The following is a 21,695-nucleotide window of genomic DNA, read 5'->3' as shown; positions in this document are numbered from 1 at the left end:
TCTGAGTCAGGTCATTGGTTCTTCTGGCTCAATACTATCTACATTGACTGATGTACAGGGTTTCAGACAGGGGTCTGTCCCAGCCCTACCTGGAGATACTGAGGATTCCCCAGGTAGCATGCCATCAGGAGGGTATTAGCGCCACCTAGTGTGCAAAGGCGGGAATGTACGGGAGTCAAGACTTTGGGTGCTCCTTCCAGTGAGACCCCAGTCCATTCCTGCCTTTGTCCTGGCTTGGATCCTTGACCTTAGCTCTTGCGAGTTTGTGCCTGTACTCTGTTTTTGAACCTGTTCTTTTCTTTTTATTCCTGTTGATCTCTTGTTCTGTTTCACAGTCCTTCCCTAAAAGGAGTTGAAGTGTGTCCTGAAAAATTAAGTCACCATAATACATTCATCAATCAGTCTATGCCCATTGGAATGGTGAATAATGCAGCACACCCACCTCACCTATATATAGGCAGCAACATCATCATAGGGTATGGGAGTAAGAATGACCTAGGATTCTCTGACTTAGCATTATGGCTGATAGATGCAGCGGAATCCTAGAAGCATCTCTATTATCCCAAAAGTCCAATTTTGTTCCTCAATTGGGTGAAGGATAGGGTGGGATGCTGTAAGGCCATGTGAGCTGTCCTGTGTGTGTGTGTGTATATATAGATATACATACACACAGAGAGAGGTAAGAATGAAGTGTACTTACAGTTTTAATCTAGAAAAGAAATGCTCCCTCAGGTCTCACAAGTTTGGAAACACCGATATAGAAGTAATACATGAGTTCTTGAGGCTGCAGACATCATTTTGGCTGGAACCCCAGCAGAGACATCTTACACGCACCCCCACCTAGCTAACCAGTTGGCTGACAGATTTGACCCCACCCCCATGCCTCCTCCCTCTGTCACTTGTTTCTTTTACCCTCTCCTCTCCCATCTCTCTCTCTCTAACCCCTCTCTTTCCCACTTTTCTGCTGTCTCTGCCTCTTGCACCCTTTGTGTGTGAGCTTGACGGCTGCCTCTCTCATGCTGGCGGAAAGAGTGGGTGAGGCTGCCCAACTGGTGGATGTCCAGGTGAGGTGCATTGGTCTTTGCTCTGATATGGTCCCATAGAGTTCTAGCAAGGCAGCCAGGATACCTCCCTTCAAGACTGTCTCCCTAATGCTGATTGTTGCGAGGCTTTACCACAAGCACAATACAATAGAGGCTGATGAAGCATAAAGAACAAGCATCAGATATGCCTAGTAAGTTCCAGTTGGAGAATTTAGGTATTTTAAGCTCAGAATTGGTTGCTAATAAGATTTCCTCATACATAATCTGTAGGTCCACCGAGAAGTGGTCCCTGCGCACACAGTCTATGCCCTCAATATTGAAAGAATCATCTTGAAGCTCTGGCACCCCAACCATGAGGAGCTGCAGCAAGACAAAATCCATCGGCAGCGGCTGGCAGCAAAGGAAGGACTCCTGATGTGCTGAGGCAGCCGGTGGTGGCCAGAGCGGGCTGTAGGCTCGGCTAGTATTTGTTGGACCTGCCAGTTGGGCACTTCGACTTCGGGATCACAGGACTTGTATTATTGTGCCAGCATTTCCAAGTAGAAATGTGGACATCTTTCCTATGGAAATACTACTTGAGGAACCCGAGTGCATTGTTGCTGGTACTAGAAAGCCATATAGCAGAAGCATTGCCATGACTGCTTTGCTGAGACACTGCTCTTTTAACTGAAGGGAACAGCAGTCATTCCAAAAATAATTGTGCATCACGCTGGAGATGGAAAAGTGACATTGTTTGCTATGGAGAACCTACTCCTGTTGTTCCCTTCATGACATGAAAGATTGTGGTCAGCCAGCTCCTGTACTCCAGAGATTGACTGAGACTGGTTCTTAGTTAGAGTTGCCACGTTTTAGGGCTGCAGTTGAGCCACTGCCCTGAGCTGCCTTTGCAACCATAGAGGTGTGCATAGCGAAGAGTTGTGTTTGCTCATGTTTGTGTTGGTTTTATATAAAGCGGCTATATGACAAACTGGAGAAATTTTGTTCCATGCTAATAGACTTGGCTGTAAGACAATTTTCATAAAATGGGTTCTTACTTTTATCCCATTTTTTAGCTTTATAATTGGTTTTGCTCAAGTAAAAGAAAATCAGGCCATTTTTCTTTGGCAAATCACAAAAATGTGTATCCGAGAAAGGAACTTCAGAATAATCTCGTCATCACCCTGAATTTCTGTGGTTTTGAAAGTGAACTTAGGCTGTTTGAAACTGCTCCTATCCTTGTTGTTAAGAAGGTGTGAAAACTGAATTCAGAGTCTTTTTTTTTAGTGAGGTGTCCCTTACACCAGGAGTGGGGAACCTTTTTCAATCTGAAGGCCTCATTCCCTCATAAGCGAGTAGAGCAACAGATGTGACTTTACCTTTATACAGTAGGCCACATTCTAGCCATGAAGAATCAGGTTTACACACACACTTCCTTCCAGGCGAGCAAGAGGCATTATTCCCATTCAAGGACACATTCCAGCCAGACAAAAGCACTTGAAAGAGGGCATGGAGTAGGTCCAGTGAAGGGCATGGGCCTTGAAGAGTCCGGAGGGCCATATTTGCCCCCCTATGTCTGAGGTTCTCCACCCCTGCTTTACATTCCCCTGCCTCTGTCTCACTCTCCCTTTTAAAAACTAAAAATACTAGAGATAAAGGCACTAGTGTGCTCTTATACAGCTCCTGTTCACTTCTGTGTGGACTTAGGCAGGTAATATCCCAAGCTGATTGTGTTAAAAGACTGATAGTTTGACCCCATCTTTATTTGAACACTGACTTTAAAAAAAGAAAGTTGGGGAGATGGGACAGTACCGGACAGATGTAGTGTGTGGAACTGAATGAGTGTCCCTGAACAAACCTGAAAGAAAGAAAAAAAGATGATGTGTTAGCAAATATCTAGGGGGGGAAGTGCAAACATGTCTGGGAAATGGACAAAGCACCAATGCGTTCCCTTGTACATAGATTTTTCATTACTGAAAAGTATCTCAAACTTAGAGAGTTCATAAAACAAATGAACAATCACCCTCAAATGTACCAAACTATTCAGTCTGATAGCGAAGGACCAGACTGCTCAGAATTAGCAAAGTGATCTTTCTGCACTGTCGTAACCTTACAGCCCAACCCTGTGTATGTTCACTCAGAAGGAAGTTCTGCTATGTTCAGTGCAGCTTAATCCTGAGTACATGTGCATAGGATTCAAGTTTTGCTCTTGCCTTTATCCCCATTGTACAAGTGGGGATCTGAAGGTTGGTGATTGTGCCTTGTCTAAACCCATTTGCACTGGTGTCATGTAGCAGCTAACAGACTGAGTTCCCAGTTTAAATCCCACCTCAGCGCAGAATACACCAAGTAGCTTTAGGCAAACTACACAATAAGTCCACTATTTGCAATATGCGGATATTTAGGCCTGCCTTACAGGATTGTTGTAAGGATTACAAGATAATGAGCATGAAGCTTTCTGAACAAGCACCATATAAAGGCTTGTCTGTTTGAAGGCAATGGCTAAACTAGAGTTTTGACCATGCTGGCTCTCTTGCACTACTTTGGATTCTATGCCCAGTAAGACTAATATAAATATGACTTCTTCTGTTATGAAAAGAGAGACACAAACACAATGTATCCTAGACTCGTGGTCCACTTGGAAGTTGTACCCCTCTCTCCCAGGAAGAACACACTATAGCACTGTGGATCTCATGACTTTGAGATTCTCCTGCTGATATTGGTGGTGGTCCTATCAATTTGGTAGTCATCTTCTAAAATTGGGAGGTGACTCAGGCAGTTTATTTATTTATTTATTATTTGATTTATATCCTGCCCTTCCTCCCAGCAGAAGCCCAGGGCAGCAAACAGAAATGCTAAAAACAAACCTTAAAATACATTAAAACAAAACAACATTAAAAACATTTTTTTAAAAAAGCTTTAAAAACATCTTTTTAAAAAAGCTTTAAAAACATCTTTTTAAAAAGGGTTAAAACATATTTAAAAAACATATTAACAAGCAATTCTAACACAGATGCAGACTGGTATAGGTCTCAAAGACTTGTTGAAAGAGGAAAGTCTTCAAAAGGCACTGAAAAGATAGCAGAGATGGCTCCTGCCTAATATTCAAAGGGAGGGAATTCCACAGGGTAGGTGCCGCCATACTAAAGGTCCATTTCCTATATTGTGCAGAATGAACCTCCTGATAAGTTGGTATCTGCAGTTGGCAGAATTACTCCTAAATGGCCACTCCCACTTGGTAGAGTCTTGGTTTTCTGAGGAGCAGAGGGAGTGAAACAGCTGAGACAACAGCTGGCATGAAATATTGTTCATCTGATGACGCAATGCATGAGCAGGATGCAGGTTCATGCCAAATGCTCCCTGTCATGCACTCTGTAACGTCAACAACTCTGGCATGCCCTGACATCCATGTGCACATCATGGATATCTGCAGCAGAGAAGATTTTACCCATACAATTGTACCTGTGAAGGCTTCGCTGCTGCAGATGTTAGCACTGTACACTGGAACTGTTCCAAGTGGTTAAATGTTTATTACAGTTTGGACCTCAGCATAAATTAGAGCAGTTTGCAAAGCACTTCAGATAAAATCGCTTGTATTTGCTCTAGCTTTGACTCCATAGATCTGAATCCACTTCAAACTAGTTTCCAGCCTAGTGTTAGGACTGAAATAGCCTTGGTCACCCTAGTGAATGGCCTGTGCTGGGCAAGGAACAAAGGGCATGTGACCATGTCAATTCTCTGGGATCTCCCAGCAGGTTTCAATACCATTCACCATGGTATTTTTCTGGAGTGCATTCCTGGGATGGGACTGGGGAAGGGGTACTGTATTTCCTTGCCCCTGGTCATTACTGGAGGGGGGATCTCAAGACAGTGGTGCTCCACCTTGTGGCCAGTGACACACTGGGTGCCACGACATGAGTTTTGTCTCTCATCTGTTCATCATCTACATGAAACTACCAAAGGAGGTCATCTGAAGATTTCGATTGAAATATCAGTATGCTGAAGTCATCCAGACTAGATGGGAATACCATTGGCTTGAAGATGGGTAAGGTATTTATAGATGCGGAGAGGATTTTAAACTTCTCTTAAGACCATGAACCAGGGGCTTATTTCAGATTCATTAACTTTGTATAAGGATATGATCTTGTGACTATGGAATTTTGTCCATAACTCAGCCATCCCAAACGTCTACTCTGTAAAAGATCTTACAAGACATGTACATGAGCTAGCCTCATAGGCTGCTAATAACAGCTAGTGTAATCTTAACAGACTAAGGCTATAATCCTATATACACATACTTGGAAGAAAGTCCCATTGAACTCAATGGGATTTCTGAGTAGACATGGATGGCACTATACTCTATGAAACAGGAAGCCTGCATTTCAAATACCACTCTGCCTTAAGCCACTTACTTGGCCTCAGCAGTATGGCAATAATAATGAGCAAACCTACATAGTTGTAAGCAATACCAGAAGATATTGTATGTTAAGCCCTTTGAAAACTATATTTATACTAAAAGAATACCAGGAGCACTGTCCAGCCACTGTCCAGCACTTCTTGATTTCAGTAGGAGAGATTTAAGCATATGCTTAACTCTCCCATTGAACCCAATGAGACTTAAGAGGGCTAACTTTGTTTAGATCTTAGATACAGGACTATTAATCACACTGGAAATACTTGGAGGGCCTTTCCATAAAGGTGGTTTTGGAGAAGCTGCTCAATGAAGTGCAACTATTTAGAGGTGAAATTAAAATTATATATACCATTTGATATTACTTTATTGAACATATAGCAAAATCAGAAGATCCCAACAGAAGACCAGCATGGTATGCGCCAATATGGAACCAGTAAGCCAAATGTTTCTTGTTTTCAGAGCCTGAAAGTTCTTGATGGACACAATGAGTCATGGCTCTTGGCCATTTCTGTGAAGCAACATATATTTAAAAGATGCTAGTACAATTATTTATTTTATTTTGTTGTTATTGAGGTATGTGTTATGATAAGTGATCCTGAAAAAAATTCGTTCGTTCTCTGCAAATACACATTCTGTTTTATTCAATAACATTTTTGATTTTTAAAAAACTTTGACTACATTATGACCAAAGTTTTATTATGAGTATTATATTAATTTTATCAACAGTTTGATAAGGATTTGCTTTTCGTGAATGCTGTAATCTGCTTTGACTATGCAAAAAATAAAATATCCACGTGGTTGGGGCAAACTTTCTTCTGATCAAAACAAACATGGGCAGGAACAAAGTAAAAAAATGCTTTCATTATGTACTGCCTTCAAGTCGATTCTGACTTATGGCCACCCAATGAATAGGGTTATCATGAGGCTGAGAGGCAGTGACTGGCCCAAGGTCACCCAGTGAGCTTTATGGCTATGTGGGGATTCAAACCCTGGTCTCCCAGGTTGTAGTCCAACACCTTAACCACTATGCCACACTGGCTCTCGCTTTCATCATCAACATACAGATGATTTCACATGTTCCAAGGATGGAAGTTCCAAGGGAGCAACATACTATTCTGGAGTTCTGCTGAGTGACTGACTATAACTACAATATAATACTATTTTTTAATTATGATTTATAAAGCAAATTTATGGTAAAGTATGATTAGAAGTAGCAAAATGCCTTGGTCCTACTCTGCACAGAATCAGCCACAAGAAATGTAATTTGATGAAGTGGCCTTTGGTGCATAGTAGGGAAGGTGGCTGCTTTGTGCACAGTGGCTGCCAGTTGCTGCTGGAGTGGCATTATGCTTTCCCACATCTGGCAGCTTTTTAGGCAGCACCCCAGTCCTGCTGTGAAGGGGGTACTGCATTTGTGCCTGCAACAAAGTCCTTTCGTTTGATTTCATGCCAGGAGAACACAGGAAGACAGGATAGGAATCCAAAATGATTGTAGTTGCTGATGGTAGATGTTAATGTTTATATGTCTAGGTTTATTAAGAGCATTAAAATGGACATTAAATCGTGTGATTCCATGAGAATGCCATCAGTTTTGTAACTTTAAAAATGTGGTGTAGAAAACAAAGAAAATGAAAATGCCATAGATGAGAAGAATCTGGCAGTCACCCAATAACATATATGTATGTATGCTTGAGTATGTATGTATGTATATATTCTTGAGACAACAGCAGCTAACTTGTAAAATGCAGAAAGAGAATAAGGGAAAGACCACATCTCTGTCTCATCATGAGTTCTGTGCCTGACCAGCTACTGCTTCTCCACTCAGAATCGCCACATTGGACGTGATTGGCCAAAGGGGTTGGCCAGGATTCAAAGCAGTCTCTATATATTTCTGAAAAGAAGCAGGCTGCGTTACAGAGAGAGACTCAGCCTACTTCTTGCACACAATCTTCTTGACATCAAGGACACAATAACCACACAGCAAGATGTGCAAAGGATTAGCAGCCTTGCCCCACACATGTCTGGAGAGGTGAGAGAACAGGTTTATTTCTTTCAAACAGGGATATTAATGGGGTGATGGAGTGAAGGGCAGTGCGGCAACAGTTTCTCAGCATGAGACTTGGCCAATGTATGTGCAAAGTGAAGATATAAAATATATGTCCTTAGGATCAAAACTGCCTAAAGAAATGATAGGAAGTTCTACTCCCATTCAGTTTAGAGCAGATGGTGCAGAAGAATTGCCCAGTGGAATGTGCCCATGGTGTTAGGATGGTTTTTAAAAGCTTGACTAACATTTGAAGAGAAATTAAGTGACTTAACAGAACAGAAAATTATATTTAACTGAGTAATTTGTTTCCTGTGGTGCATGAAACCAGAAAACAAATTAAAGTTTGGATTTATAGAGGTGAACTGTTATTTTGACAAATGGTATAGAAGCGGTAGCAGGTCTCAACCTGGGTCCTGTTTACTGGGGGCAGGGGAGAGCTGTTTAAAGGAAAGCATGAGTGGGAAGAGTGAGCTGAGTTCTCCTGGTGCCTCTGCTTTTCCACCAAAACTACATTTTTAAGGCTGTTTTTATCCCAGTAGTATTTACATCCATTCTTAAACCCATACTGGGAGGGGGGGAATGTCTTAAATAACAGGTGGGGGAGAGTGGGGGAGAAGGGTTTAGCTTCTCTATTCATCCTTGATGCATTTTAAATCACACACACACCACTTTATATGGGTTTGGTGGTAGTTCCAGTTCTGCACATGGGCCTGCTTTTAATCTTATTTATTGATGTTATATATAAAAGTATTTATATACCACCATTACATGCAATGTAACATGGTGGTGTACAGCAGTATATACAATAAAATATAAAAAGCCATAAAACAGTATAAAGTGATTAAAATGACTGGCTGATCAAAAAACATTTGTATAGGCCAGTCTACATGAAAATGTCTTCAGTTTGGCCCTGAGGCATGAGGTCACTGGATGGTCTTTGGAAAGATACTCTGCTGCTCCAAGCCTCAATCAGCCACCTGAAATATCAGGATAATGAAACTGAAGTAAACGTTTTAGGATTTTCAATAAACCAGATAACAACCTGAAGATAACAGATGAGTTAACAGTGTAAACATTGTTATAAGCATCTAAAAACAACTACATAGGTTGTAATTTAAACAAGAGCAAAGAAACGTCTTTGTCTTGATGAAACAAACTTGAGGCAAGAAGGTTCCCAGATTTGCTCCTTGCTTACATGTTTTCCTTTTACTCCCATGGTTGAATCTGAACCACCAAGACCACACCCCAGTTGGTGGACAGATCATTTCTCAAAGTTCACAGAAATTTTATGATAGTGCTTACCACAAGTTATTGTAAGGATTACTGAATCATGTAGGAAGTGCTTTCAATATTCTAAATGCTAACGATCCTATATACTAACAGCTGAGGCTGCAGTCTTAACTAAGTTTACTCAGAAGTAAGTCTCACTGAATTCAATGGGGCTTACTCCCAGGTAAGTAAGATTAGGTTTGCAACCTATGTAAATTCTTATGCAGCCAAAATGGCGCCATCCATGCACAAGAGTAAAGTATCAGCAGACTTTGGGGAAGGTTTGCAGAAGAAATCTTGCCGGTGGGGTGGGGGGTGGAGAGACCTAAGGAGACAAAACAATCAAACATACCACCAAAACAACCTAGTGAGGAGGATTAAGCTTGATCCATGTCTGTTATGCGGTGGCATGGCAGTGGGGGAAGGGGGAAACAGAAAACTCTGTGTGAGTAAATGGAATGGAGCATTCTCAAAGAAGGCTGGGAAGCTGAAACCAGGTCTGCTGGAGCCCTGAACAGAGTGCACTCCACAATGCAACTTTTTTTTTGCGGGTCTCACTATTTAAAAGTGAACCTCTAGTTCAGAGCTTCTTATCAACCAATGTGACAAAGGGCTATTAGTGATTTTTTAAAAAGTGATTTTTAAGTGGAGACCTTATCCCAGTCTGTGTTAGAACTGTTTTTAAGATGTTTCTAAAGATGTTTTTTTTAAAACATATTTTAAATATATTTTGTTTCAAGATGTTTTAGAGTGCTTTTAGTGTTTTTATTTGTCGCCCTGGGAGGAAGGGCGGGATATACATTTAAGAATTAAATAAATAATAAAACAAGGATTTCTCCTTTTTTATTGTTCGGGAGTGGGGTCAAGCTATATCTGGATGAGAATTTGGCAGGGGGAGAGAATCTCTAGGCCTGCTGTGTGCAGCCCTTACTTTGGCTTTATAGGGTTTATGGATTGCTGACACATTAGTTTGGATTTCTCAGTAAAAGTGCATATATTTTAGGATTTGTTAGATGAAAATAGGTACAATTTTTTTGTATTACCTGAAAAAACAGTTCTACATAATAAGGAAGATAGCAAGCTAATTATGGCATGCCTCTTTTAAGAGCTTTGGACATCTTAACAATCAGTCATTCTTAGTATTTACAATCAACCAGCTTTTGAATGTTCAACAGCACTCATGACAATCTTGTCACAGCAGGGCAGTATCTACCTATATTGCACTGGTGCCTGTGGCGGTGATGCCTCATCACAAACAGCACATGCATCTGGCAGGCAGGAGGTGCCAGAGAGAGAGAAGGGAGAGGTGAAAAACAGCAAGATTGTGGAGAAATACTAACTACAATGTGGGGGTGCAGGAGAGACACTGTAGTGGGTGAAAAGGTGATGTGAGAGACAGAGGTTGTTTCCACATTAGCTCTTTTCTCTGGAATTACCATTCTTTGTTCACATTTTGCATTTCCCATGTAGTTCTCCTACCTTTTTACATGTTGTTGTTGGTGGAGGGTTGTAATGAAATAGTTACCACGCCAACATGTCAGGTGTGAACAGGCAAAAAACAGGCAAGTGAGAAATACAAAATGTCAGGGCTCCTGTACCTTGAATTAAAAGCAACCTGTTTGCCAGTTCAGCCAGTTTCCTGTAGATCGTAGATAGGGGTGGGCTGGTTACTGATTATATTAGCTTCTTATTTGCTGCTTGAACAGCCTTTCATAATTCCCAGTGATTGTCTATTTCTGTTCCTTGGTGGTGGATGTATCTTTTAATATATATAGCATAATAATGCTATTTAACTATGTAAAAATTGGAAGATAAAACATGAGGAAACCTGTAATGAAAGGTCCTCCCTTTCTACCCTTCACAGGAAACAAAACTGACAATAAGGTGTTCAATCAGCAATAGAAAGGTTTTAATTAGCCCCGCTCAGTATGAAGTAATAAAATGCATTGAATCTGCAGACAGAACATTGTTAATTAACATTGGCATGGCCCTTTGCTGAATGAGACTGCTGGGGCAAACATTACAGAAGGATCTTGCCACAGGGAAAGGCATTGCTAGGTAATATGATGCGATATTACATGCTATGTGGAAACACTGTTTTAAGTTCAGGTAGAAAAGACTGCTAAAGTGCAATCAAAGACATGCAGATTACAAAGACAAAGATGACATGGTGGTGTGAAAGAGGTAAGTTAGAAAATACTTGTCTTGTGGGGGACAAGTTCATGAGGTGAAAGATTCTCCCATGGATTTGAGTAGAAGGGGAGGGATTTTAAAGGGGATGGGGGGTCCTAGGGCTGAGAATGTAGCATGCTTAAGGCCACCTACACAGTTTGTGGTTGAGATCATATTTGAACCAGAGACTTGCTCATGCATTTTAGCCTGCATGGCATGACACTGCACTGCACAACCTTTCTCACCTTCAGAACTCTTCCCAGCCATGTAGATAATACCCTTTTTTACATTTTGATACTAGCTGTTTTGTGCTACCTTACTCCCATATACTGTTTTTTCAGAGGTTTTTTTTAAATTTTTTTTATAATCTTCAGATTTTATAGAGTAAAAATTTTTCTAACCAAGAGATATAAAATAAACAAAATAAAATTCCATCCAACTAGATATTGGTTTGGATTCCAAATAAGTTTATGGAAGGAAAGTTTCCCTTCTGTTCCTCCCCCGTGGAGACATGTGCAACTCCTGAAAAGTCTTTTTGGGGATGGGGAACCATGCTGGGCACTGCAGGGGTTGCTGGGGGAACAGGGGATGGGAAACATTGTTTCCATGAACTCCCTTATCTTAGGAGCTAAGCCCAACTTCTGGCAATTTCCCCCTTCCCTCCACAGCCTCCTGCACCCCATCCCCCATTGTTCAGAAGGTGTCCCCCCGATCCTCCAACGAGACTTTTCAAGGGGTGCAGAGGAAAGGAGACTTAAAACTTTGCGTCCGTGAACTTTCTAAAATTATCTTCAGATACAAATCTTTATAGAGTATAAAGTGGAAGAATGGGCATGGAAGGATTAAGAGAATGTTGATAAATTAAACATCATTGTTTTATAATTTATAATACAACAATCCAGTTTAATAAAAAGTACAGGAACAGGTGATGACATTGTCCTCAAGAGCACATAATTCTTATTTGCTGATCAGCTATTGGGGAGAGGGATTCTAGCCTGGCCTTCTCTCTGATGTGTTACTTTTGCTGGGGGGGGGGGGCGGCTATGGGAGAATATTAAAATGTGTGAGCCCTCACCAGCAGTGTGAAGTAACCAGGGATGGAAAGAGCTGTAAAGTTTGGTTCTCTTAGTTTCTCATTTTCCCAATCTTAAATTCAGTTCTCCACATTTCTGCAACAATTCGTGATTTTAAAAAAATCCTCATGAAAATTATCCAATATTTTAGTGCACTTTTTCTCCTAATAAACACATTTTTGTAGGTAGTATTGACTACTGTATACATTTTTGCAAGCAATTTCTCCTCATCTGATTGCATTTTTGTGTGCTATTTTCACTCACATATTCATTTTTACGTACACTTTCCCCTAACATACACATTTTTGTAAACTTTGGTTGCTTGTTGAATTGCATTGCAAAATTTGAATAAGTGCGAATTTCAAAGGTTGGTTGTGTTTCAGTTCTCATATTGTTTCGGAAAGTGCAAATTTAATAGATTCAGCTTGAAATGTTAAATGAATCAAATTTCTTGCCCATCCCTAGAAGTAATGTAGGCTAGACACTGGTTTGCCATATCAGGGAGCAGCACTATGGCTAGAGATAGGGAAGAAATTTGATTCAGTTCGCATTTAATTACAGCCAAATTCGCACTTTCGAAACAATATGAGAACCAAAGCACAGCCATCCTTCAAAATTCACACTTCCCCAAATTTTGCAATGCAGTTCTCCGATCAAGCAGTGTTTACATTGTTAGGGGAAAGAATGCACAAAATGAATATACATTAGTCAAAACTGCATACAAAATGTATTTATTACGAGAAATTTGCACTAAAATGCCAGAGAATTTTCATTAGGATTTTTTTTACAAAAATTACAAATTGCTGCAGAAATGTGGAGAACCAAATTTAAGATAGGAAGAATGAGTATCTGAGAGAACCCAAATTCGTAGATCGTTCCATTTCTAAATGTGGCCAAGTCTAAATGCTTCCCTGGTCTAATCCTGTCCTTTCTCCCATGTCTATCCTGCACCTGCTCTGTGTCAACACCAGCTGCTGCCTCCTTCAAGTCCGGCTTTGCTTGACAACAACTTTGTGTTCCGGGTGACGTGGTAATTAAAGAAAACAAATTGCTGGTGTTGAAAAGTTTTATTGGTCATAGGGCATGACAAAACAGAAACAGAATAGAAACAACAAGGACAGGGTCCCTAACATGAAAGCATACAAGGCAAGAACTATCAATCTAAGAAAAAGCCTGGTTTTCATCAGAGGATTAAATTAAATGGAATAACAACCCAAACATAACACAACAGCATAAAGACTTAACCAATGAAAACCACAGAGGTCCTAGCTTAAAACAAAAGGAAAAATAGCCCTCTTGAATCTTTTTGCCTTAAGATGAAAAAACAAATTGGCATCTAAAGGGCTTCTGGATCTACAGCTGGAACATGTCTCCATTCTATGGTTTTATACTACTAGTCAAATCCAAACCTCTGTAAGGGGGCAGATAATTTCACCAAGCCCACAAGGAAGAAGGCAAGCCATGACCAGCTTCGACACTAGATATGTTTCCATGTCACCACCTAAGATTTAGTGTGAATGGCACCAGTTCTTCCCAGAATATGTCCTGGGAAACCAGCTGATGCAAATACAGCCTTAAAATGGGAAAGAAGAACCAGCAATTTTCTTTCTTTATTGTGAATGACATTTAATTTGGCAGAGCCAAACAGACACTCGTTTCTGACTCATGGGATGGATTATGTTATATTTTTTTTCCATAGGAGGCTTTTGGAAAATCCGGGCCCTTGGATGTCATTTTTTTTATAGTTGCCTTTGCTTTTCTTGTTTCACCATTCAGCTTTTGTCTGAACACTTGGCTATTTTAATCACATTTTTGGCAGCACCATCTTAGTGTTGCTGATTTACAATAAACAGACAATTCTATTTACATGACTAATCTAGCTGATGGGAGAAATGGGGCATGCTTGCAATATTCAGACTTCCACAGGTTGCCGGCTGCTAGCATTACATAGACTGTGCACCCAAATAAGGCCTGATTCGCTCAAGTAGGTAGGGATGGAAAGTTGTCTCAATTTCAGTTCTCTGTTTCTAATTTTTCCAGTTTTAAATTCAGCTCTCCACATTTCTGCAGCAATTTGCAATTTTAAAAAAAAATCCTCATGCAAGTTCTCTGGCATTTTAGTGTAAATTTCTCCTCATATACACATTTTATAGGCAGTTTTGACTGCTTGCAAAAGTGTGCATTAATTTCTTATATAATGCATTTTTGCATGTTATTCTCACTCATATATTCATTTTTATGCACACTTTCCTCTATCGTATGTATTTTTGTAAACATTGGTTGGTTGGCAAACTGCATTGCAAAATTTGAATAAGTGCGAATTTTAAAGAATGGCTCTGTTTCAGTTCTCATGCTGTGTTGGAAAGTACAGATTTTATATATTTGGCTGGAAATGCAATTTGAATCCAATTTCTCACCTATCCCTACACTCAGGTAAGAAAGCTATATTTTAATTGCAGCACTGCAGAGCCCAAAAGACAAGACATTGAGAGCACTGTGATTGAATCTCCCTTGGTCTTTTAAAGTTAGAAACAATTGGGTAAGGGGGATCATAATCCACCCAGAGAACATTTTTGTCAGTGGGTAGTATAAATATTGAAAATAAATTAAACAGGATTGTGGCTCAGGACGTATCCATCCCCCCCCCATGAGGACTTTGCCTTGGAAGGCTAATAGCAGTTTCATCAGGGCTGTGGCAGCTGGGTTGGCTAAACCCTCCTCCCTATGCACCACAATCCCAATCTTGCTTGCTATCCCCTTGCAGCAGTTACATTTTTGCTTGCCAAAGCAATAAGTGGCCAAGGGTTGTTCAGAGCTTGGAAAAGTTATTTTTTTGAACTACAACTCCCATCAGCCCAATCCAGTGGCCATGCTGGCAGGGGCTGATGGGAGTTGTAGTTCAAAAAAAGTAACTTTCCCAAGTTCTGGGGTTGTTTACAAAGGTGCCCACTGGCATGCCCAGCCTGTCCAGACATGGTAATCATTTTGGGAGAAAGTTGAAGGGAGCTGGAACAATGTGGGATCACCTGCTGCATCTTCAGCACAACAGAGAGTTGCTACCTTTCTCCCACCCATTGCCCGGCCCTTTTGCAATAGCTGACAGCAAGGCAGCAGGAGTCTTGAACCAGGACTCCCAGTGGCTAGGCTCCAGTGCTTAGCTGGCTCCTGCATTACCAAAGCGGCCTCAGGATGCATGTCTGCCAGAGGAGTTGAGAGCTGAACCATAGCCCCCGTCAGCTGATTCAGTATCCAGATGGGTAGCCTACCACCTGGTTCCATAAAGTCTCAGTCTGGAGAACTGGTCTTTAGTCTGAGCAGTTCATCTCCCAATGCGGGGTGGAGAACCTTTTTGGCTCTGTGGGCCAGATCCTTATCAGATCATAGTCTTGAGGGCCAAATTTGATACGTGGGCAGGGCCACATACCCATCATTCACTGACATCACAATGACACCTGGTGACTGGGCACTCTGTACATGGTGCTTTATTGCACACGAAGCTTCAGTGTACCATCCATCAGCTGATGGGTGATAACAGCCTCAGCCTGTTTTCCATGAGCATTGCCTGTGTGAGCTGATGGGTGCTTTGGAAGTGCACCCTAAGGCATCGGCAGCTGCATCTCTACCTTCCCCATCACATATGTGGGGTGGGACAGGTGGGCATAGATTTAGGGAAACAACCTCGCGGGCCAAATTTGAAACTCTGGTGCCCCACATTTTGCCCCGTGGGCCAGAGGTTCCCCACCCCTATCCTAATGAGAAGGCTTGCTAGACTGAGCTTCAGCTCACTGTCCATCTGTACAAGAGCAGATGCCTCTGGAACCTTACTGTTTGCTTACCTGGACTATATTACTTACCTCTAACTCCTATCTGGCTTGCTGCCTCCTGATCTTTGGGCTCTGTTCCTGTTACCACCTGAGATGCTGATGACCAGTGAGCTCTCACCTAAACAAATTCAACAGGTGAAGCCTTTCCTGGCATGGAGACATGGCAATAATTATCTACCTCAGTAATTTAATGTGCTGGAACAACTGACTCAGCAACTCTAGTGCAGATAGAAGAGGGACCGGAGGTGAAATCTACGGCCAACTTTCTGGGAATGCACCAGTGAAACATTCAGTTGTGTGCTATGCAAGCAAATGAGAAGCACAGGAAGCCACCATCCAGCAGCTCTGTTATTTCAAATAAGTTTGCAGAGCTTCTCCTGCTTATGGTCATTAATCTGTGTTCGTTGCAGCGGAGCTGTGCTTACATAAGGAGCCTTTGTTTTAATGAGGACAGGGATCGCCAGCCTTTTTGGACGAAGTGGCACAATTTGAATTTTGAGAAAGTGTTGAATGTGCCAGTCACAAAACGGCTGCCGTGGTAAGCATGGCATAACATAAAATTAGAGAACAATCATTCGTGCTTCTCTTCCCCCCACCCCACCCCGTCCTGTGTTTACCATGGGTAGTCAGCTATGTCTTGCTGGTCCTGATTGAGGAGATACAGCTCTTAAAGGCACTAGAACCCTGTTTTCCACAATGCCAACCCTAAACCAAAGCCTAAGCTGCCATCCTATACTCACTTACCTGGAAGTAAGCTTCATTAAACACAAAAATACTTACTTCTGACATGGACAGGCAGGGCCAGCGCCAGAGGGTGGCCAGGTCAGATCCTGGCCGGGAGCCCCTGTGGCCCAGAGGAGGCCCTGAAAGGTCCCTCCTTAGGGTGGGAGGGTAGTACTCCCATTCTGTGATCTGCAGCAGTCTCGGCTCCTGATCCTGCCATGGATCGCGGAGAGGGAGCTCCCAGGCACCCCCCACAATACAGACAGCACATGGATTTCAGTAAGCCCCCCCCCACAGCCCCACCTACCTCTCTCATCACTGTGAATGCCATGCGTGCTATGTGCTCATGCCTGCCATCAACCAAGATGGCGGGCAGCTTCCCTAAGGGGCTGATGCCCCGTCGCCATCTTAGCTGATGGCAGCATGCGCACTATGCACGTGTCACTCACGTGAGACTATGCAATGCAACAGGTACGTGGGATGCCCAGGCGGGCACCACAGGCCCTGGGTAGGCTAGTGCCCAAGGGCCCAGTCATGCCTGGTGTCGGCCCTATGGACATTTATACCATTGTACTGTGAGTTTCAGCACTTTGGATGAAAACTTCCAAGGTAGCTCCAAAAATGGTAGGAATATAAAGTTTGCCTTTACTGTAGTAGTTCCAAAAGAGGCAGATGTAGTAAGTCAGGTGCCACAGGATCATGTGCTATTGTTCTCTTTAACTAAGTTGGACCTGTAGTGAGAACGAGGGCTACCAGCAAGATGAGTTCTCTTTTTTGGTCTTAGAGGTGAACTAGAAATTTGGCCGAAAGCAAAATATGAAGGAAATCTGGGGGTTCTTCCTCAAGCAAAAATATGTTAGGACTTTCCAGGGAAGCCATAAAAGTTATAGTAAATCTTGCAAAAATTACCAAGGTGTGTAGGGTGTCTTTGCACATTCCTAGGCTAGTTCTCACTGTAGTGATAAAATATGTATCTGGCTATACCATTTCATTGTGTGGATAGGAGATAAAACAATTGCATACTCCTCCATACATGGAAAACTACATGTTAGGGAGAAAGTTTCTAGACTTTTATTGCTCTAGTTTTCTATGTGCATGGATTTTAAAAAAACAAACCACAGATTAAGTCATGTGGCCAGCCACCTGCCGCTGAAAGGGTTACAGGCAAGACACTGGCTTATCATATCAGCAAGAACCAGGTTTCAGTTACCCTTTGGAAGGCTCAAACAGTTTTCCCTTGGTTTTGAAAGGATCTGTCTGAGAATCTCTCCTGGGTTGAGGCAAAAATAGTCAGACACAGTCATAAAACCAGTGAAAAGGGTTGAAGAAATGGCTATAATTATATGCTAAAATCTTGCATACCAAAACTATGCTTTGTGTGTGTTATTTATTTTTATGCTTTAGGACTCCCACAATATAAAGTATTGCAGGATGGGGGAGAAGCAGTTTGGATACACTGTCAATGTGCAGTTCTAATGAGAGCATCCTTACTCCAGAGACACCTCGGTCAAAAGGGAGCATGGGGACTTAGCCACCCTTTGGCCTATGAAAAAGGCTTTTCCCAGGTCAAGTGAACAGATTTCTTGGAACTACTGATGATGGAAACAGCCTTAGCATCTGCTGACATCCTCCAAAGAGACTGATGAGTGAGACTTTGACTCCAGGGTCTAATAAGCCAAGAACATAACGGTCAATCTTAAGAACTCTTCAGATTTCCTGTCTATGGAGAAAGAAGAGGAAAAAAGTAAAGAAAGAGAGAAAAAGGGAAGGAAGGAAGGAGAGAGGGACAGAATACTTAAGACTGATGAGTAACAGGGAAACAGCAGTTCAGGTGGTGGTGGTGGTAATCAGGTTGGGCTGGGGGGAGGGGTTTTTAACTCTTTTCCCTGCTGTGGTCCTAATAATTTGTAAAATGCATCTTTTATCATTTTTAAGTTTTATGTTTATGATAGCAATTGCAAAATAGTGAAATTGTGCTACTTTCCATCCCTCCCCCACTTTCATGAAAAGATTATGGGCAAATTAACATGAAGTAATTAATTAAATAATTTTAAAAGAAAGGGTCAAGGGGGAAGTGACTAATTCACAAACCAGCTGCAGGGAGAATGAGGACTTTTGTAGATAAGACCTTTGAGTATATACATGCTGGGATTCTTTGCTTGTGAGGGGGAAAATCCACTGCCAGACTTTTATGGGGGAAATACTGTTATAATTCCACATCCTCCTTAGCAGCAACGCCCTTCTCAGAAACCTAGAAACCTCATTGAGAATATTCACTAGGGTCCTACTACCGTGTTCTCCTAGTTCTCCCTTCCTTGCTCCCATAGCCGCCTTCCCCACATTACTTCACCCTCCCAGCTGGCTCTAAGGTAAAATCCCATAGGAGTAAAGGACATGCTACAACAGTTGCCACCGATACAGAATATAGCTGCTACACGTCTTCCTCATTCTTACACTGCTTCGCTTGCTCACCCTCTTCCTTTGAGCATTACAGATAGCAGAATCATTGTGGTGGTGTACCAGTTAGTGTGTTTGACATGGATCATGGAGACCTGAGTTTGTTCCTTGCTTATGAAGCTCACTAGCTAATTTTGGACACGTCACAGGCTGCTTTCACACTGCACTTTATTCCATTATTCTGACGATTTCTTACCTGGTGAGAGCCAGTGTGGTCTAGTAGTTAAGGTGTTGGACTATGATCTCGGAGACCAGGGTTCGAATCCCCACATAGTCATGAAGCTCACTGGGTGACCTTGGGCCAGTCACTGCCTCTCAGCCTCATGAAAACCCTATTCATAGGGTTGCCATAAATCGGAATCGACTTGAAGGAAGTACATTTACATTTTTCTTACCTGGTAATTTGCGCATTATATTTGATCTTTCATACAACGCACAAGTTAGCTCCAGAATTCTAGTGGAATATAGTGCAAGTTTAGCGCTAATTTCCGCAATAAATGATACAAGAAATAATCTGTTAGCAAGGCTGGGAACCCGGAAGATTGCAGGAGTTTATTGCTCGCTGCAGCTGCTCATGTAACAGACATCCCAGCATGCAGTGCGTTCCCACCCTTTAGTCGTGTAGGGTTTTTTCCCCTGATGAACGTTGTATTGGTATTCCGGCATTGGCGCAGATAGCAGCAGCATTTCACACACACACACGTCTTGATACAACTAAAACAATTTAAAAAGTCAGATCCTAAATGGAGAGGGCTTTCATGGTGATGGGATGAGATCTTAGACCTCCTGCACAGTGAGGAACAGTGTGCATGGGTGAGGGACAAAAACAAGCTGTGTGAAAACTGAAATGTTCCTTATCACAAGAGGTACTGCGGTGTGAAAGGGATTTTAGAAATCGGGAAACAAGCGCTACCTTTTTAATCCGTTAAACTAACGCAATCAGCCCTATGTGTGAAAGCAGTCACAGTCTCTCCCAGTCTACTGCATAGGGCTACTGTGAGGATAAAAAGGGTAACCTTCACGTACACCCCAAGCACTTTGTTGGAACATAATAAGAGCCCTGCTGGATCGAAGGCCTGTCTAGTCCAGTCCAGCATCCTGTTCCTTACAGTGGCCAACCAGATTGATTGATTGATTGATTGATTGATTGATTGATTGATTAGATTTATATTCTGCCCTTCCTCCCGGTAGGAGCCCAGGGCAGCAAACAAAAGCACCAAAAACACTAATAAAAAATCATAAAATAGACTTTAAAATATATTAAAACAAAACATCCTTAAAGACATATTAAAACAAATCATCTTTAAAAACATTTTTTTTAAAAAAAATTCAAAACATATTATAAAGCAATTCCAACACAGACACAGACAGATGCCTATGGGAAGCCCACAGCATAGCCCTCTCCCACTCATATTCAACTGAGAAGCAGGCAGGCAGCTTCTGATCCTGGAAATAGTATACAGTCATTATGGTTATGATCCTTACACATCTCATGGTAGCAAACTGTGTAATTTAATTATGTGCTTTTTGAAGAAGTGCTTTCTTTTATCTTTCCTGAATTTTCCAACATTCAGCTTTAAGGTGGGATATAAGTATAAAAAATGAATACAAAAAATACATTTTGGAAAGCTGTTTTGCAAATTTAAAAAACAAATAATTCCCTCTCCTTCTGCCAACTAAGTAGGAGGAGAACGTGGGAACTTCAGTTTGTTAAGGATGCTGAGAGTTGGTAGGAGACCCCTCATGGAGCTATGTTTCCCAGCACCCTTGATAAACTATAGTTCCCAGGACTCTTTGGGGGAAGCCATGACTGTTAAAGTGGTATGATACTGCTTTAACTGTATGGTGTGGATGTGACCAGTGGAAGAATGGTTGATGCCCAAGATAAAAGGGGGTGATAAGGTAAGAATGGTACCTTAACTGAGGTAATGATTCCAATTTCAGAATGTAGGAGGAAGGTGACTTAAATCTATGTCTCATAAGTTACAGTAAATGTACTCTGTCGCAGCCCAGCATACCCTGAACACAAAGGCAGCTGCACTCATGTATTTTTTTCATAATCTCTTCCTCTAGAGCCAAGGAGATCAAGACCAAGTTGGGCACATTGCTGCAGAAGCCCGACTCGGCTATTGACTTAATTATCCCTTACCCAGAGAAGCCGGAGAAGCCAGCAAAGGCCCAGAAGTAAGAATATAATCATTGGTCCATTTAAGATATACTTTTGAAAAAACAATTTAAAGCTTGCACTGTGACCTAATTATCTGCTGTTTTTGTTTTTCCATTTTACTGAGTGCCATTTTCTTATAGTATTACTTTTAAAGGTGTGGGTGGGTGAACTTTTGCAAGTCACTTATATTATGCAAAAGTAATGTAAGACCTGGAAGGTTCTTACTTATTACACTACCCTCTGTGAACTTTGCACGAAGTGTAAGGAGAGATGTGTAAACTGTAACAATTATCTTTTTCACAGTTATGAATTGAGATCTACCACTGTCTTTAAAAAACCATGCTTTGAGTCAGTTCAGCTGAGGATAAGAAATGGGTATATATTTAGAGACAGTGGAGTAATAGCAGCTACTTAAAGAAAAACTATGAGCATGTTTGCATTATAAATCTAAGCTGGTATAACTAATATGGCTTCTCATAAAGGAATGGTGGGTGGTGTAGTTCTGTGAAGAGTCTATGGGGCTCTATCAA

At 41.6% G+C, this 21,695-nt stretch overlaps 2 protein-coding genes across 4 annotated transcripts in view; both read left to right on the top strand.

Annotated features, from left to right (window-relative positions):
* Positions 1–2,082, top strand: part of TADA1 (transcriptional adaptor 1) — a 28,623-nt gene extending 26,541 nt beyond the window's left edge. For all 3 annotated transcript variants that reach the window (XM_061634091.1, XM_061634090.1, XM_061634092.1), the window contains one exon: positions 1,314–2,082. In XM_061634091.1, coding sequence (XP_061490075.1) covers positions 1,314–1,466 — 153 coding nt within the window. In that variant the 3' untranslated portion in view covers positions 1,467–2,082. The remainder of the gene's footprint in view (positions 1–1,313) is intronic.
* Positions 2,083–7,357: 5,275 nt separating this feature from the next.
* Positions 7,358–21,695, top strand: part of LOC133388029 (regulator of G-protein signaling 5-like) — a 68,425-nt gene continuing 54,087 nt past the window's right edge. The window contains exons 1-2 of the mRNA XM_061634089.1: positions 7,358–7,462; positions 21,072–21,182. Coding sequence (XP_061490073.1) covers positions 7,419–7,462; positions 21,072–21,182 — 155 coding nt within the window. The 5' untranslated portion in view covers positions 7,358–7,418. The remainder of the gene's footprint in view (positions 7,463–21,071; positions 21,183–21,695) is intronic.

The sequence above is a fragment of the Rhineura floridana genome, chromosome 6 (genome assembly GCF_030035675.1).
Source record: "Rhineura floridana isolate rRhiFlo1 chromosome 6, rRhiFlo1.hap2, whole genome shotgun sequence".
NCBI classification, from domain to species: Eukaryota; Metazoa; Chordata; class Lepidosauria; order Squamata; family Rhineuridae; genus Rhineura; species Rhineura floridana.
Note: the sequence above shows the minus strand (reverse complement) of the source record. Positions and strands in the feature narration are given on the sequence as shown.